General features: G+C 46.5%; 1 protein-coding gene across 2 annotated transcripts in view; it reads left to right on the forward strand.

Moving 5' to 3' along the window:
- TENM1 (teneurin transmembrane protein 1) overlaps positions 1-18005 on the forward strand; it is a 468106-nt gene that overhangs the window by 375090 nt on the left and 75011 nt on the right. For both annotated transcript variants that reach the window (XM_054996443.1, XM_054996444.1), the window contains one exon: positions 5485-5639. In XM_054996443.1, coding sequence (XP_054852418.1) covers positions 5485-5639 — 155 coding nt within the window. The remainder of the gene's footprint in view (positions 1-5484; positions 5640-18005) is intronic.

Here is an 18005-nt window from a genome sequence, read left to right on the forward strand (position 1 = left end):
ATTCAAATAGATCACCTATCACCTATCCTTATCTAAGATAACGTATCTACTTACATGCTAAACTATATCATTCCAGTGCCTGTAAATAACATCCAACATTTCATCATTATACTTTATTTCAGTGTATCCATTCTATTAAAAATATGGTAGAGCTCTAACCTCCCCATTAACATCTATCCAAAGACGACACATTGCCCTTCAAATCCCATTTTTTTTCTTATTTCTTAAATTTGTCCCAGCTTCTCGTGTATTCTTCTGTTTCTTGTTCTTTTAATCTTCTTGTAAGCCTGTCCATTTCCGCCATATTGAATATCTTTAAAATCCATTGTTCCACCGATGGTATCTCTTGTATTTTCCACATCTGTGCATACAACATCCTAGCTGCAGTAATCATATAAAAAAACATCGTTCTATCCATTTTGTCAAACTCCTCTAGGTTCATACATAATAACAATATTTCTGGGCTTTTAACAACATTTTTCTGTAAAATATCTGACATAACATTTACTATATTACTCCAGAACTGCTGAGCTTAAGGATTGATTTGTTGACTAGACTGCCATTTGTGATTTTCAGCAGCATCAGTGCTTTGGCCTACTTCCCCCATGGTTATTCACAGATTTCCTGTGACTGTAAAAGCATGTTGATGAAAATACAAAAATATCACTTGGGTGTCAGTGGGTCAGAACCAAGCTTGGAGTAAGTAAACCAGTTTGGTATAGTGGTTAAGAGTGCGGGACTCTTATCTGGAGAACCAGGTTTGATTCCCCACTCCTCCACTTGAAGCCTTTGGTCAGTCACAGCTTCTCAGAACTCTCTAGGCCCTACCGACCTCACAGGGTGTTTGTTATGGGGATAATAATGACATATTTTGTAAACTGCTCTGAGTGGGTGTTAAGTCGTCCTGAAGGGTAGTATATAAATCGAATGTTGTTGTTGTTGTTATTTGAATTATCCAAAACACAATCAACAATAAGCAGAGGTCACGTTATTATTGATTGGCCTTGCTAAGTTGATACAGATTTCCGCTGGAGACCTAAGTATAAACCAGATATCGGCGTAATATATACGCTGTTCCAAGTAGCACCGTCTTTTGCAGTTCTGTATATCAGAAAGCTGCAGTTTTTCCATATGAACTGCAAAGTTTTTCGAGATGGTTCCAAGTGCCCCGATGACAGTGGGGACTACTAGCACCTTTTCCACCTGATGTTCCCATGCATTCTTTGATACACAATGACTAATGAATCAGCGTTGCAACCCTATCATGTCTAGCTTTGTAGTCTGTCTGTGCAATTTTATTGCATTCAGAGATAAGGTGGGACACAGTTTCATCTTTTTCCTGGCAAAGTCAACATTTTGGATTTTCACTGATTTTCTGAATTTTGGCTTTCATGACATTTGTTGTTGTTGTTGTTGTTGTTGTTGTTGTTGTTATAACAACAACAACATTCAATTTATATACTGCCCTTCAGGACAACTTAATGCCCACTTTGAGCAGTTTACAAAGTATGTTCTTATCATCACCACAACAAAACACCCTGTAAGGTGGGTGGGCTGAGAGAGCTAGAAGCTGTGACTGACCCAAGGTAGGGGTGTGCAGTTCGGGTTTTGGAAAACCCGAACAAAACCGAATCACCCCGATTCGGGTTGATTCGGAGAAACCCGAATCGATTCGGAGAAACCCGAATCGATTCGGGTTTTCCGAATCACCATAACCTGAATCGATTCGGGTTGATTCGGGTTGATTCGGGTTTTTCGGTGGGAAAATGCCTCCGTCTTCCCGGACGCCTGGGGGAGGCATTTTCCCACCAAATCAAGCCAAAATTGGTGGGGACCTTCCGCTAACTCCCCTCTAACAACCCCCCAAGTTTCAGACCGATTGGACTCAGGGGCCCTTCTCCCACCTTTCCTCCCATCCCCCACCAAGGCTCAGCCTTCTCCCACTTGCGGGGGCCATTTCATGGCCTCCCCAAGTAGGTGCTCTTTTCTCTACTACAGCTGGGGGAGGCTTGTCTTGCCAGGGATACTACAGCTGGGGGAGGCTTGTCTTACCCTACCCTCAGGGGCCCTTCTCCCACCTTTCCTCTCACCCCCCTCCAAGGCTCAGCCTGCTCCCACTTGGGGGGGGCATTTCATGGCCTCCCCAAGTAGGTGCTCTCAGCCCCCAAAGTCCACCCCTTACAGCCCCACACAAACCCAATCCCCCCCAGCTGCCACACACAGACCCAAATCCCCACATTAGCCCCTCACAGACCCAAATCCACCCCCAGCAGCCCCACACCCATAACCCCAGGAACAGGCTGGCAAAGGCCAGCCCTCTCCCTTTGTTCTCTATGCTGGGAACTTCTAAACTCTCTTTCCCTGGGCAATTCTGCACAGCCCAGGGGTGCCACAATGGTGGGCACACTTCTGAGTGCCAGCTGGTCCCTGTGAAAGAGCACCTGAACCACAGGCACCCTCCCTCAAATTCCCCCATCACCTACAGATATGGCTGGCCAGCCAGCCCCATTGTTCCCTATGATGGGAACCAACTGCACAACAAAGAATAAAACACGAACAACACAAAATAAAGTTTTTAAAAAATTATTTTCTCCCTTTCAAAGTACAAGTAGGCAAAGCATTATGACACATTACACCAGCAGTCCCCCACGCAGAAAAATAACACAACTCACTTAACATCAGAGAATCACAAAAGCACAATTCCTGTCAAAAACACTTTATTTCTTGAACAGCTTTAAGTTACACAGCAGGGGGCATACCAAAGGCCATGGCAGCAGTATCTTACACAAAAATAACACAACTCACTTCACATTAAAGAATCACCCCAAAAAATTGCTGTCAAAAGCACTTTATTTCTTTAACTGCTTTAGATTACACAGTAGGAAGGCACAACAGGGCATGAAAGCAGTGTTATACACAAAAATAACACAACTCACTTCACATCAGAGAATCACCCAAACACAATTGCTCTCAAAAACGGTGAAGTGGGTTGTATTATTTTGTGTAGTACACTGCTATCATGTCCTGTTGTGCCCTCCTACTGTGTAACCTAAAGCAGTTCAAGAAAAAAAGTGTTTTTGACAGGAATTGTGTTTTTGTGATTCTCTGATATTGAGTTGTGTTATTTTTGTGAGGTGGAATGCTGGAATGCCCTTTGGTGTGCCCCCTGCTGTGTAACCGAAAGCTGTTCGAGAAATAAAGTGTTTTTGACAGGAATTGTGCTTTTGTGATTCTCTGATGTTAAGTGAGTTGTGTTATTTTTCTGCGTGGGGGACTGCTGGTGTAATGTGTCATAATGCTTTGCCTACTTGTACTTTGAAAGGGAGAAAATAATTTTTTAAAAACTTTATTTTGTGTTGTTCGTGTTTTATTCTTTGTTGTGCAGTTGGTTCCCATCATAGGGAACAATGGGGCTGGCTGGCCAGCCATCTCTGTAGGTGGTGGGGGAATTTGAGGGAGGGTGTCTGTGGTTCAGGTGCTCTTTCACAGGGACCAGCTGGCACTCAGAAGTGTGCCCACCATTGTGGCACCCCTGGGCTGTGCAGAATTGCCCAGGGAAAGAGAGTTTAGAAGTTCCCAGCATAGGGAACAAAGGGAGAGGGCTGGCCTTTGCCAGCCTGTTCCTGGGGTTATGGGTGTGGGGCTGCTGGGGGTGGATTTGGGTCTGTGAGGGGCTAATGTGGGGATTTGGGTCTGTGTGTGGCAGCTGGGGGGGATTGGGTTTGTGTGGGGCTGTAAGGGGTGGACTTTGGGGGCTAAGAGCACCTACTTGGGGAGGCCATGAAATGCCCCCCCCCAAGTGGGAGCAGGCTGAGCCTTGGTGGGGGGTGGGAGGAAAGGTGGGAAAAGGGCCCCTGAGGGTAGGGGGGCATTTTGCATGCAAAATGCCATCCCTGGCAAGACAAGCCTCCCCCAGCTGTAGTAGAGAAAAGAGCACCTACTTCGGGAGGCCATGAAATGCCCCCCCCCAAGTGGGAGCAGGCTGAGCCTTGGTGGGGGGTGGGAGGAAAGGTGGGAAAAGGGCCCCTGAGGGTAGGGGGGCATTTTGCATGCAAAATGCCATCCCTGGCAAGACAAGCCTCCCCCAGCTGTAGTAGAGAAAAGAGCACCTACTTGGGGAGGCCATGAAATGCCCCCCCCCAAGTGGGAGCAGGCTGAGCCTTGGTGGGGGGTGGGAGAAAAGGTGGGAGAAGGGCCCCTGAGGGTTGGGGGGCATTTTGCATGCAAAATGCCACCCCTGGCAAAGGAAGCCTTCCTCTTCATTTTTCCCCCATAGGAAAAAATGAATGAAGATCAGCAGCAGCAACCTAAAGCTATGGCTTTTTTAAGAGAGGATAGGGTGACCTGGTTTGGGGGGCCATAACATGGCCCCCCAAATTCCAATCGTTCTGAAACTTGGGGGGTTGTTAGAGGGGAGTTAGAGGAAGGCCTCCACCAATTGTGGGGTGATTCGGTGGGAAAATGCCTGGGGAGGCTTTTTCCCATTAAAAAAACCCGAATCAACCCGAATCAATCCGAATCAGTAAACCCGAATCGGCTGGGCGATTCGGGTTTCTGCTAAACCCGAATCGGCCTCTCAATTTGGGTTTAGCAGATTCGGAAAACATGAATCAGGGTTCCTTTGCACACCCCTAACCCAAGGTCACCCAGCTGGCTACAAGTGGAGGAGTGAGGATTCAAACCCAGTTCTCCAGATTAGAGTCCCGCACTCTTAACCACTACACCAAACTGGCTCTCAAACTGGCATTCGTTTGCAATGCTTGTTCTTGTGCTGCAAAGATCAGACCTTACGTTTTTTTCTTGATTGTACCCATCTTCATCCATGCCCAAGTTAGGCTGTTGTCACTTTTTCATCATCATCATCATCATCATCATCATCATTTCTCTGGGTTTGATACAAACTTTTACAATGCCCCACTCCCTATTCCTCCTTACTGTCATCTCATGAATAATGAAATAATTTCCATTTTCTTTCTGAAATGCATAAGTAAATCATAGCATGGTTGTTGTGGGTTTTCCGGGCTGTATTGCCGTGGTCTTGGCATTGTAGTTCCTGACGTTTCACCAGCAGCTGTGGCTGGCATCTTCCAAGATGGCACCATGATTCGGCATCTTCCAAGATGCCAGCCACAGCTGCTGGCGAAACGTCAGGAACTACAATGCCAAGACCACAGCAATACAGCCCGGAAAACCCACAACAACCATCGTTCTCCGGCCGTGAAAGCCTTCGACAAAATCATAGCATGTTCATAGGGGGTTTACCCGGGAAGTATCTGTACCCCCTACACGGTCCCTGGCCTAGTGTAGTATAGCCTTTCCTTCTCTCAGGATTGGGGGGAAAGTTCTTTAAAGAAGCATTCAGGGGTTTAAAAAAAAGAAAATGAAAACAATAAGGAGAATACAGGGGATATACACACATCACTGTTTCTAGTTCTATCCTGTGGTCAATGCGGCAGTTAAATTTTCTTTCCTCTTTGCCATCAGGTATCACTGTCGATAAGCATGGCTTCATTTACTTTGTTGATGGCACCATGATTCGGAAGATTGATGGGAATGGAGTGATCACAACGTTAATAGGCTCCAACGGTCTCACATCTACCCAACCACTGAGCTGTGATGCAGGAATGGACATTACTCAGGTAGACACTAATAGTTTTCATACATTGCTACTGTTCAGTATGAAAGCAAATTTCATTTGGTATGCTGCAAATTAGACATTAAAGTGCACCGTTTGAATTAATGGAAAGGAAAAAAGCATGTTTCCTGGATCGTCATCAAATAGTTGAACAGAGGTCTTCCTCTGAGGGCATGAACATTAATATACAAGCTAAGGATCCCCAAGGAATTGCAGAAATAGGGAGGGATGTAGAATATTTCTTCCTCAATTCAAAATCTGCCCCTCCAAGATTCTATAAACTTTCAAGCCTTCTGCAGGTTCTTTCCCCTCTTGTCTCTCTCTCCCACCCCACCCTTTAAATGGCTCACAATATTTTTTTTTCCTCCTGGAGTTCAGTCAGTCTTCACCAGGCCATTTTTGAAGAGCATTTCCCTCTTGGGGGGGGGGGATTCCCCACCCTTATGAAGCCAGGCCATTTGGGGGCATTTTTTTCCCTTTGAGTCAAGTAATGAACTCATACTTTTCTGCTTATTTGGAAAGCCCCCACAGCGTGTTGCAACCTCAACCTTCTCTGTGGGTTTTGTTTTTGTGTTTGGCTTGAGCTACCCAGTGCAGTATTGGAGATGGTGGCTATGAATAATTATGCAGGGCAAATGTGTTTTTAGCCTGAGCCTTTAATTATGAATACTTATTTCAATTATATGCAGGGCTTTTTTCTGGGAAAAGAGGTGGTGGAACTCAGTGATGGAACTCAGGACCACACAATGACGTCACTTTGGGTCAGCTGGAACAAGGGGGGGAGTTTTTAAAAGTTTAAATCGCCCTCGGCGGAAATGGTCACATGGCTGGTGGCCCTGCCCCCGATCTCCAGGCAGAGGGGAGTTTAGATTGCCCTCCGCGCCACTCCAGCTCGGCGCGGAGGGCAATCTAAACTCCCCTCTGTCTGGAGATCAGGGGGCGGGGCCACTGGCCATGTGACCATTTTCAAGAGGTGCCAGAACTCCGTTGCACCGCGTTCCTGCTGAAAAAAAGCCCTGGTTATATGCAATAACTAAGTTGCGATATGTTTCAGGATTTGCTTCTGATGAGAGTGGGTTTTTGTCCTCCCAGAATTCAGCCACAGTTTAATCTTTACGTCGTAAGCTTCCCTGAACAGAAATTGCAATGTTGAGATATAAATGTTCATAAATTCATAAGATGCTAGAATATAGAGACTCTGTTTTTCCTGGGATGTGGCTACCCCTCATATTTATAGAGAAGCAGATTCCAACAGGAAGCTTGTGAGCTACTTGTAGTTAGCCAGCTGCTGAAGAGAAGCTCACACAGTTCCTAGATGACCAGGGAAGGATTGAGAGAGAGAATGCTTTCTCAAGACTCAAAGACTTGGGAAAACTCAATCAATTGACCTGTGATCTCTACCTTTGTTAAGAGAATTGGAGCAAGTCCTGCCTTTAGGGGTTGAGAAGGAGCAAATGTAATGCAATATGTGAATTGGGACTTATATTAGTAACCTGAGATATTTTCCATGAATCAGAGTTTGTTCTCATTAACAAAGAGTTTAGGATACCAACCTCAAGGTGGGGCCTGGGGATCTCTAGGAATTACAACGGATCTCCAGGCTACTGAGATTAGTTTCCCTGGAGAAAATAGCTGCTTTGGAGGGTGGCCTCTATGACCTTATAACCCTGCTGAAATCCCCCCTCCCTAAACTCTGCCCTCCTCAGGCACCACCTTCATATATCCAGGGATTTCTCTACACAGAGTTGGTACCCTAGAAGAGGTTGGCAACCCCCATTTTGGAGTGAGCCATTTCAGGACTTCCCAAAGCCCAGTCCAAGAATACCTTAGCCCTTTTCCAACATTACATCCCCAACAACCACACACATCAGTGTGTGCCCTTTACCTGTGATACTTCCAACACACATGGTCACCATATCCATCCCACCCACCCCAGTCGGAATGAAGAGGCAGACACAAGTGTTGGGGATTAAAGGACCGCTTTATTAATTTATAACAACATATTTGTCAACACGGCAAGGGCCTAACCAGCGGTACAGGTCAGGCCCTGGGGTCACTCCTGGACATCTGCCCTGACCTGTATGGGTGACCCCCGACAGCCCCAGTGCGAGCCATCCATGGTATGGCTGGGCCCTGGCTGGCCTGGCTAAGTGGTTCACCTCCTTAAAGCTCCTCCACCCAGCCATACAGCTATAGGGGGGGACCAGATTGTCCAGGGGTTCCCCACCAGGGCATCTGACCTCGCGACTGGGCTGTACAGCAGCCAGCCACTCCTGCCAGACCCTGATCCCCACCAATGGGGATATGCCAAGGGTGGTCACCAGCCAGCTCAATTTTCCCAACTCCTAACCTGCCAACGCCAAGGCAAAGCCTCTGCTTAGGCCATAGCGCCCCACAGGTGGCACACAGCCACCCACCCCCTTGCTGCATCTCCTCCAAATTGTTGTTACTTCCATCCCCTCAGTAGAGGTCAGCAAATGCGGCCCTGCTTTGCAGATGGTGGGGGAAGGCAATCCCCCTTTCCCAATACTATAAGCAGAGTCTAGGGCCTCCGCCCAGCCCTTCAACCAATTCCAATCTCCTTGCACAGGAAAACATGCAACCTGGGGCCCAAGCTTCTTGCACACACCTGGCGAGAAAGTCTTGGGCCCCAACAACTACAGACATCCCGCACAACAGGCAGGTAAACTTGTGCACCCAGGCATACCGGCCATGGGCCCCAAACAAGTCCAAGCCTCTTGCACACACCCGGTGGGGAAGCCTTGGAGCATACGCACCCATGTCCTGCCACCACCGCAAGAGCCACAGGCACTGAACCTGCAACAAAACAAAGCCTCAATAGGCAGTCCGGCTCTTCAGCTGCCCCTAGGAGAAAAAACCAACTATTAACATCCAAACCAGGCAACTGAACCGAAGTGCACTCCAGCCCCAACAAAGTGCACTCCCGCCCCCGCATTGTGCCGAAGGCCCATTACCTGCCTTCTGCTGAGAAAACCCAGCACCGTCAGGTCCATGCCTCTTGCCTTGCCCTGCCTGCTTGCGCACTGTGAAGGCACGAGGACCCGCACAAACAGGGCAAGCATGGCGGAAATTGCAACGTTCCCTAGAACAAAACCCTTGGGACACAAACTCCCAGCAGAGCATGCATGCTGGTGTGGCCTGATCCCCAGAAGGGTGTGCACTAACTAACGTAGAAGACCATTGGACCAGGTGACTGCTATCAGATCGGTCACCTGCGTTGGGCTTGGCCAGGGACATCAATTGCAGCCAAAGATGCAGATGCACCTGGTCCCAAGGCGGGGAAGGATTAAGCGCAGCCTGCATGTGGAACTCTTCGTCGTATTGCAGCCAAGCTGCACCAGTGAAGTCTGTATACCCCCCTGTATATGATGTCCATATACTGAAACAAGGGTGCCACGCTCCAAGGCTGGGTGCGGGCTGGGTGCCTGCAAAGATAAGAAACCCAGGCAACCAATTGGCCCAAGTCCTATCCACCATACGGCACTTAAGCTGTTCCTTATCCTGATCCTCAAGGTCCTCTTTATCTTTCTTCTCCAGCTCCCTGAAGAGAAGGGTAAAGACATCCATGTACCCGCCCTTAAGCATCTTTTCCCTAGTTGCTGGGGTCAAGTGGTCCCCAAGAGGCATTGCCTTATCCCCAAAGGGAAATGCCCTGTATGGAACTGAACCATAGCTACCCCAAGGGTACCAGTAAAAAGAACCCCATGGAGCCACCAAACCCATCCCCATCTGGGGTGCAATAGGTGGCCATCCCACCACCCCCGTGAACTGCCCCATAAGAGATGGCTGACCCCAATGCAGCCACACACTACTAGAAGTCGCCGATTGCAATGTGCCAGGCTCCCCAGAACCACCATCATATCCTTCTGCCAGGCCTGCAACGTCCAGTGCTTGACTGGCAGATGCTCTGGCAGCCGATGCGCTAGCCAGCCCTCTGCGGCCAGATGAACTCAAGAGTTCTTAATACTCTGGCCTTCGATGCCACCCTAACAGGCCTCTTACCCTTTGCCTCAGGATCAACACTAAGGACCCCTCGAGCTTGCTCCAGTGATGCTAGGTGGTCTAACAGTTCCTGCCAACTCGGAACTGTTTCACTCTCGTCAGAGGATGATAAGGCCAGAACTGGCTGTCGGGGGGGGGGGGGGGCAGGCCGCTTCACAGGCTGTTTGTCCTTAGACTGACCAATGCCTTTCTTGGGAGGCATTTTAAATTCCCATACTAGGACTGAGAAGGGTGGCTATACCCCAGGCAACCCACAGAGCAAATGGCAGTAGTGGGAGGCAAACTCACACATGTTGATACGCAGAAGCAAATGGCAGTAGTGGGAGTTGAACCAGCAAGTGTTGATATGCATCAAAGACCCACTTATCCACCCTGCCGCAGCAACCACAGACTGGTGCGGACCCCAACTATATATTTATTAGTACAATTATAACTGTTACTATTACTATTATTGTTGTTGTTGTTGTTAGTGCTATCCCCGCAGTAAACAAAATGGCCGCTGGTAAAGCTCCACGAAATGGACGCCCCAAAAGAGGGAAGCCAATCTATGGACCCGCTTTAACAATGTTCAGCCTCCCAAGCTGATGGCAAAGGGGTAGGGGAGAACCTAGGCCTTATGACCCAAAATAGAACAAGGGAGCAAGAATCCCCCCAACTAAAGCCCGCAGAGCATAAGAATGGACAATGCTGTCCTCAACTAGGTGTCACTAAGCAGGCCAGGAGGCCAACTAGCCAGCCGCGGGGGGTGGGGGGGGACCCACCCCTACTCACCCTGACAAAGGCCCGGCAAGGCCAGGAAAGAGAAGGGAGGGGTGGCATGCCAGGAGGGAGAGAACACACCACAGCCAGGCAAAGGCCTGCCTGCGGCACAGCTGCAGGCACCCACACCAGTTGCGCAAAGACAAGGGAATACTCACAGCCAGAAACAACCCGATGCTCCGCAGCAGAATGCTCCAAGCCACCCCAACAATGCACCAAAATGGCGATCCCAGCCAGGCCTGGGAGCAAGAGACACGAATGCTCCGGTCATCCCAGCAGTGGGTCCAAGTCGGCCGGTAGAAAAACCTCTCACCCTCCAAAGGCCACTCGTGCTGGGAGAGAAGGAAACACATCCTCTTTCTGCCCAAGCACGAGGTGCACTAAGACGCCAAAGGGCAGAGCAGCCAAAAGAGCTCGGCAAAGCTCCTCCTTTCACATGCAGCCCCGGTTACAGGGAAAGTGACGTTGCTGCCTCCTCCTCCTTCTGGAGGGGCAAAAACACAGCCCCCAGCCGCAGCAGCTGTTTGCCGCCGGCCGGGAGTGCCACATTGTCTGAACTGGGAAACATGAAATTTTTCATGCATGCCTATACAGAAGCACAACCACTGGATTTTCTTGGGTTCTGGTTCACACATACCAAAGCTGTATAGGCATGCAAAACATGTGTGCTCAGACAGTATAGTGACCTCATGTACAGGGAGCATCATAGAGAGGACATACACTTGCTTTTTGTGGTTTCAGTACTCCTGAACATAATGTCTGAAAAGGGCTCTTATTTCTGTATACTGTGTTGCTACAGTTACTTTTCCAGATTTATTTATTTATTTTATTTATTTTATTCAATTTATATTCCGCCCTCCCCGCATCAGCAGGCTCAGGGCGGATTTGCCAAGCCATATCAAGCCATGCATTTCAGAACTGATCTATGATGTGATACTTCTGTCACAAAACATCTGGAATGCATGTGTTTCGAAGAGGAACAGTCAGCATTTGGAATACTGTTTTGGAAAATGAATGACTCATAAGAAATTGTAGTTCCTTGGATCCCCCAGTCCCCAAGATTTGTTGTCCCATAAGTTTCAAGAAATTCATCATACATCTAAAAACCAAATTAATTCAAGCTCACAAAGTAGACTTCTGCATAAAGAAGACATTGCAGAAAACATAAAAGGGTAGTCAGCATTTTCTTCTAAATAAGGGAAATGGCAGAACTGTGCTAATGGCAGAACTGCGCTAACAGCCAGGGCTAATAATGAGGCTCTGGCATGTTTTTATTTTAAGATGAGCAGTCACTAAGGTTTGCAGCTTTGAGCCTCTGCTAGGCTCATTACTGTGTCCAAAGGCCAAACTGCATGTTGCAGTTCGCATCTCAGAAAATGGGTTGCTCCAGACCACCATAAAACAGTGAGGAGGTGGTGAAGCAAGGAGCATGGAGATGAGATGTTGAATCCTTCCTCTACCTGATGTTTTTCCTTGGACCCCCACATGCCAAGCTGCCTTCCCCTTATCTGGGCTCTGAATCCAAAAATAAAGCCAGCACAGAGAAAATGATTTGGGACACAGGATAAAGTAGCAAGTGGCAAACGACCCAGCATTACTATGCCTCCCTTTTTGAAACCACCGTATTCTACCACTTTATAACTGTCTGGCACAACCCACCTTGTATGACTCTGACCTATAGATGTAACATCTAAACTCAGCACTAGAAATTCCATGTATTGCCCAAAAGAATTCCGTCTTTAATAGCTGTGATAATGTAGTGGTTCAGAAAGGGAAGATGAAGGAGAGAAGGAGAGAGTGCTGTGATCTAGAAAGTCCCCTGTCTAGATCTTACTTCTGAACTCCCAAAATGGCCCTAGGCAAAATATTTGTTGTCAGATTCAGTTCCTCTATACACATTAAGAGCAAAGAAGTAGTAAATATTAGAGTGAAAGATACATTCCTTCTTTTAGGATCCAGATCTTGCAATTTTTAATCCTGCTTCTTAAACACTGAGGCTGGACTGCTGTAATGCATTATCTTGGGTCTTCCCTTGAAGAGTATTATGAATACAGGCCTGGACTGAGACTGATTCAACATGCTGTTTATACATTGCTGGCTATTAGCCTCCCGCATAAGTTCCATATAATTTGATAGGCAGCTAAAATATGTAAATGAAACCTACAAAGGTAAAGTGCTGGAATGCATGATTTTGTTCGGTGTATATTTTACAGCTATTTCAGCTCACATGCTTATTGAGTGTGAAGTAGAATCTCACAGATCTTTGGATACTTCTAAGAGTTCTGTCAGGCTTTATCCGTCTTCACTGTGCTTGGATGTGTGCACATAGAGCCAAGCTACAAGTGACGAATGGCACTTGAACGGCATTTGAACAGACTCACGTATATTCCTCCCTGTTCACTTGCGCTCCACTTGCGCTCCACTTGATCACGCAAGTGAAGCGCAAGTGAACAGGGAGGAATACACGTGAGTCTGTTCACTTGCCATTCAAATGCCATTCATAGCTTGGCCCATAGTCAGGGCCTGATCTACGGTTGCCAGCGCCCAGAGCCGTGACATCATCACGCAGGGCGGCGCGTGCTGCCTCACAGCAGGCCAGCTCTCCTGGTGCACTGCAGAGCTGGCAGTGGCAGCACGAGTGGCTGGGAGGCCGCCCGCACCATTCGCCTGCCCCGCAGGACAGGGAGCATGCGGCAAGCCAGCCGCCCCCTGTCCTGCGGGGCAGGCGAAAGGCAGCGCGGGTGGCTGGGTGGGGCAGGTGAATGGCGCGGGCAGCCTCCCAGCCACCCACACTGCCTTTCGCCTGCCCTGCATACACAAGGAAAACATCTACTCAAAATTGGCTTCCAAAAAAAGATCAGGGTAAAAGCAGTCTCAAAAGAACCAGAAAAAAACCCGGGGAATACCCCAAAAACATGAAGCAAAAACAAAAGGCAAAAAAATGCATGCAGAAATCAAGGGATAAATCAAAGTAGTATGGGGCTAGAACCAAAGGAAAAACTCTGTAAGGGGAAAACCCTAAGACTGGAGAAAAGCTGGTTCACATCCCCACTCAGCTGTGAAGCTTTTCGATTGACCTTAGACCAATCACACTAACCTAGTGTTGAGGATTGAATGGAGGACAGGAGAACCGTGTATGCCACCCTCAGCTCCTTGGAGGAAGGGTGGAGTGCAAATGTGATATGTTCATATATCAAACCACCACCACCACCACCCATCGTTGTACAATTTTAATGTAATTCTTCCAAATGTGGAATGATCCCGTGCAAGCAATTATACCTGGAGTATCCGGGAGCCGTATGCAGCAAGGACACTTCTTGATTTCCATGCAAATCTGGGCTGATGCAGTCGTAATGAAAAAGTGTTGAATGCAAAGAGTTGTCCTTAATCAAAGAGCTACATATGACAAATGTGCAAACCTTGTTTTTGTATCTCATACTTCACAACCCTTTCCTTACACCATAGAACAAAATCGTCTTTGACTGAATTAATTTCAGATTCATTAGCATATGTTCTGCTATTACATCTGCTGGGTTAAACCACAAAGTGATCACACTGTTATGAATAATGTCCATTTGCATGAGAGCAGAACCTAACCCCACTTTTAATACTTTCCATTATTGCCAACTAGATTGAAGTAGCAGAATTTGCCCTTGCCAGAAAGATTAAATTGCTTTTGGCTAAATATTGTCCTCCTGGGAGTTCTTTTATTTAAGCTTGCCTCAGTGAGGCAGCAAACCGGTTTGGGAGGCTCTATCACTTGAGACCACAAGGACGGGCTCCTGCAATGCAAAAGAGTTCATACAAACAGAAAACTACCATTTCAGGCAGAAAGATGGACTAGAACTGGGGATCTAGTTTTCTGAGTGCAGGAAAGGCTTTTGAATGGAGATTCATTCAGTTATGTGAATCTGTAGCTGCAGTCTGAAACTAGGGTTGCCAGCTCCAAGTTGGGAAATTCCTGGAGATCTGGGGGGTAAAATGTGGAGAAATCTGGAGAAAGCGGGGTTTGGGGAGGGAAAGGACCTTGGCATGGCATCATCCCATAGAGTCCACCCTCCAAAGTAGCCATTTTCTCCAGGTGAACTGATCTCTGTGGCCTGAAGACCAGTTGTAATTCTGGGAGATCTCCAGCCACTACCTGGGGGCTGGCAACCCCATCTGAAACAGTAGAGTCCAGACACAGGTTAACTCAACTCAGAGTATTGTAATCTCTCAAATCCTGATTCCTGACTACTGTGAAATTACCTTCCCCTTTTTGTACAGGGATTGTTTTTTTGGTTTTGTTTTTTTGGTTTTTGAGGATAGGATTGTGTTGCAACAATATCTGTTAGTTTTAGGCTATTTGAAACATTTCTAATTGTCTGAGCTGCATAGGGTTGTCAGCCTGCAGGTGAGGCCTGGAGTTCCTGATCACCAGGAACTGGTGAGGCCTGGAGGCCTGATCACCAAGTCACAGAGATCAGTTCTCCTGGAAGAAATGGCTGCTTTGGATGGTGGACTATGGCACTGTACCCCACTAAGGTCCCTCCCGCCCCAAACCCTGCCCTCCCCAGGCTCCGTCCCCAACATCTCCAGGAATTTCCCAACCTGGAGCTGGTAACCCTAGAACTGCAGGTAAAAATAATTCTGTCATTGTGGCACTCAATAACCAACTTGCTCAGTTGCAGGGCAGCAGAAGTGAAAGATAGATAGATGAGCAACCCAGTGTCATTCTTTACAGCTAGTGACACAAAGTGTGCAGTTATCAGCCTTAAAATAAATATTAGCATAGTTCATAATGCTCACAGAAATTGCAAGTCAAATATTTCCCTAAACTTCTGACTTAACTTCTAATAAAAAACAAAATTCTATCTATCTATCTATCTATCTATCTATCTATCTATCTATCTATCTATCTATCTATCTATCTATCTATCTATCTATCTATCTATCTATCTATCTATCTATGTTATGAGCCTGGGCCTAGTGTGGCCTAGTGGCTCTGGGGAAGCCTGCACTAAAGTGACTGTAGGGCCTACATTTCCCAGGTTCCCTTTGGCCCCTGTGATTGGGTAAGAGGGGATTCTGAGGGGGAAATTGCACCAATAGAGAAGTAGGGGGGCGGTGCTTGAGAAGAAGGGATAAAAGGCCTTGTCACAGTGGCAGGGTGTTCACTCCTAGAAAGCAGAGTGGTGGAGAGGCTGCTGCAGAGGAGCGATCCCTCATCCAGAAGCGATGAGACAGTTGGAAGCCAGTCTCCAAGAGACAGTTGAGAACAGTCTAGTTAGACATGTTAGGGTGTTTTAGTTTGTTTGTTAACCAACCTTTACTCTTTATTTTACAAAGTTTTGAACACCCGTTATTAATAAACCTTTTAAATAAAGTTCTTTATTATTCTGCCTGGGTCTTCACGCCTCATTTGATTACATAATAAATCAAACCTACTGGGAAAAAGTAAACAGAAGGGGTTGATTGGGTGCTCTGGGCCCTTCCAAGGAAACCTGTACCAGGGTGGTGGCAGCCTATAGAGCGCTTCCCTGGGCCTCAGCCAGCAGCTGTGACAATAACTGGATCCGACACTAACCACCACACCACTTGGGTTTAAACAGGTGAATGAACCTCTTCCTAAGAGGGAAGTGTTTGTCACAAGCAACCACTGACCCAACAGCATCTGTGTGACACGGAGTAATTCATAATTAAATAATTTTTTAATGTTCCTCTTACGCCATTTATCTGAAAAAGTTCATCTCTGAAAAACACTCAGAGCTGCCTTTATGTAACATCACAGTAATCCGTATCCACCTTGTGAGTCAGCCTTGAGGAAGAAGCTGCAGGAGGACTCCTTTTATTTTCTAGATTAGACTTTGTGCATGTTTTAATCCAAGTGCACGACAAGGAAAACCTCTAGTTTACTCGTTTTCATGACTTCATGAGTAAGAGTGAGATTCCTCAGACCGCTTAATATGAAATAATTTTATTGAACTGCCAGAGTGGCTTGAGGGACTCTTTTTTTTAACTTGCTGCTAAATCCGCAGATGGCGGGGGCTGACATAACTTTTCAAACTTATTTGAATCAACTGCAGTTGCTATAGAGTTTATGCAATCAGTCTCAAATAGCTTTAATCTTTCTTCTGTCTGATTTAAAAATATCTGACATGCCGATGTTCAAGAAGAAAAGTTTCATCAGTGCTAATTTGCAATCCAATCAAATTATTCTGTCACCCAGTGGGAAGCCCTGATCACAGAGATCTCTTGGCTTGGCTGCAAGTTGTTTGGAGCTGGCAACAATCAACAGAATTCTTCTCTAAAAGCCTTCCAGAGATTCCCAGTCATAGTCACCTGTCAAATAAATTACCTTTTAGTTATGCACTAAGCAATGAATTGTTAATAAATTAACTTGCTGCATTTGAATTGGTCTCAGTGCAAAATTTTGCCTGTTTCTTTGTTACAAATCCATTTGCTGTCCTGAAAAATCATCATGGGGTAGATGGGATTTTTTTACAGAACTCACGGATTTCATCTTCGCTCCTAGGCCTTGGGCTTTGAGGTTGGTAATAGAACAGAGAGTGAACACTGCCCGTTTAATCTTTTGCTTAGTTTCACAGATAACCTCTTTCTCAACCCTTCACCTGATCTTTCAGAAGGGTGCCAGACTGGTAAAAGAAGGCTAAAGTGGAATCCAGAGCTCCATGCCAACCTAGCTCACTTATTGATGAAGCAGAGAAGTTAGCTGTGTTAGTCTGTGGTAGCAAAATCAAAAAGAGTCCAGTAGCACCTTTAAGACTAACCAATTTTATTTTAGCATAAGCTTTCGAGAATCAAGTTCTCTTCGTCAGATGCCTGATACAGTCTTAAAGGTGCTACTGGACTCTTTTTGATTTTATTGATGAAGGATGATTTATGGTCCTTGCGAAAATGTTACTACAGGCTGGCTCTGATGCTATTAGACATTTGAAGGTATTACTCAGCTTCTCCAATCTCTGCTCTCTAATGCTAGGCTTCCTAAAAACAACCTATCCCTGTAGTGAATGGTTTGATAGAGAATGCAGAACGGCTAGGAAAGAACTAGTATATTACATCCATCAGGTCTGACACTGTAAGAAAGGTTCATAATTAAAATACCTTATGTTAATATCTGCCTACAGAAATCACAATACATCGTATAGGTGGGTAGCCATGTTGGTCTGTAGTAGAAGAGCAAGATTCTGGTCCAGTAGCTCCTTAAAGACCTACTAGATTTCCAGGGTATGAGCTTTGGGGAGTCAGAGCTCCCTTCATCAGATACTTTGTCAGATCCTGATGAAGGGATCTCTGACTCTCAAAAGCTCATACCCTGGAAATCTAGCAAGAGTTCAGTAGCACCTATAAGACTAACAAAATTTGTGGTAAGGTACGGGCTTTCATTAGCCACAGGTATCTGAAGAAGTGAGCTGTGGCTCATGAAAGCTCATGTCCTACCACAACTTTTTTTTAGTCTTATAGGTGCTATTGGACTCTTGCTCTTTTCTACTGCTATAGACAGACTAACACGACTACCCATCTTGATCTATCTCCCTGGAAATCTAGGTGGTCTTTAAGGCACTACTGGACCCGAATCTTGTTAAAT

Source organism: Eublepharis macularius, chromosome 13 (genome assembly GCF_028583425.1).
Source record: "Eublepharis macularius isolate TG4126 chromosome 13, MPM_Emac_v1.0, whole genome shotgun sequence".
NCBI classification, from domain to species: domain Eukaryota; kingdom Metazoa; phylum Chordata; class Lepidosauria; order Squamata; family Eublepharidae; genus Eublepharis; species Eublepharis macularius.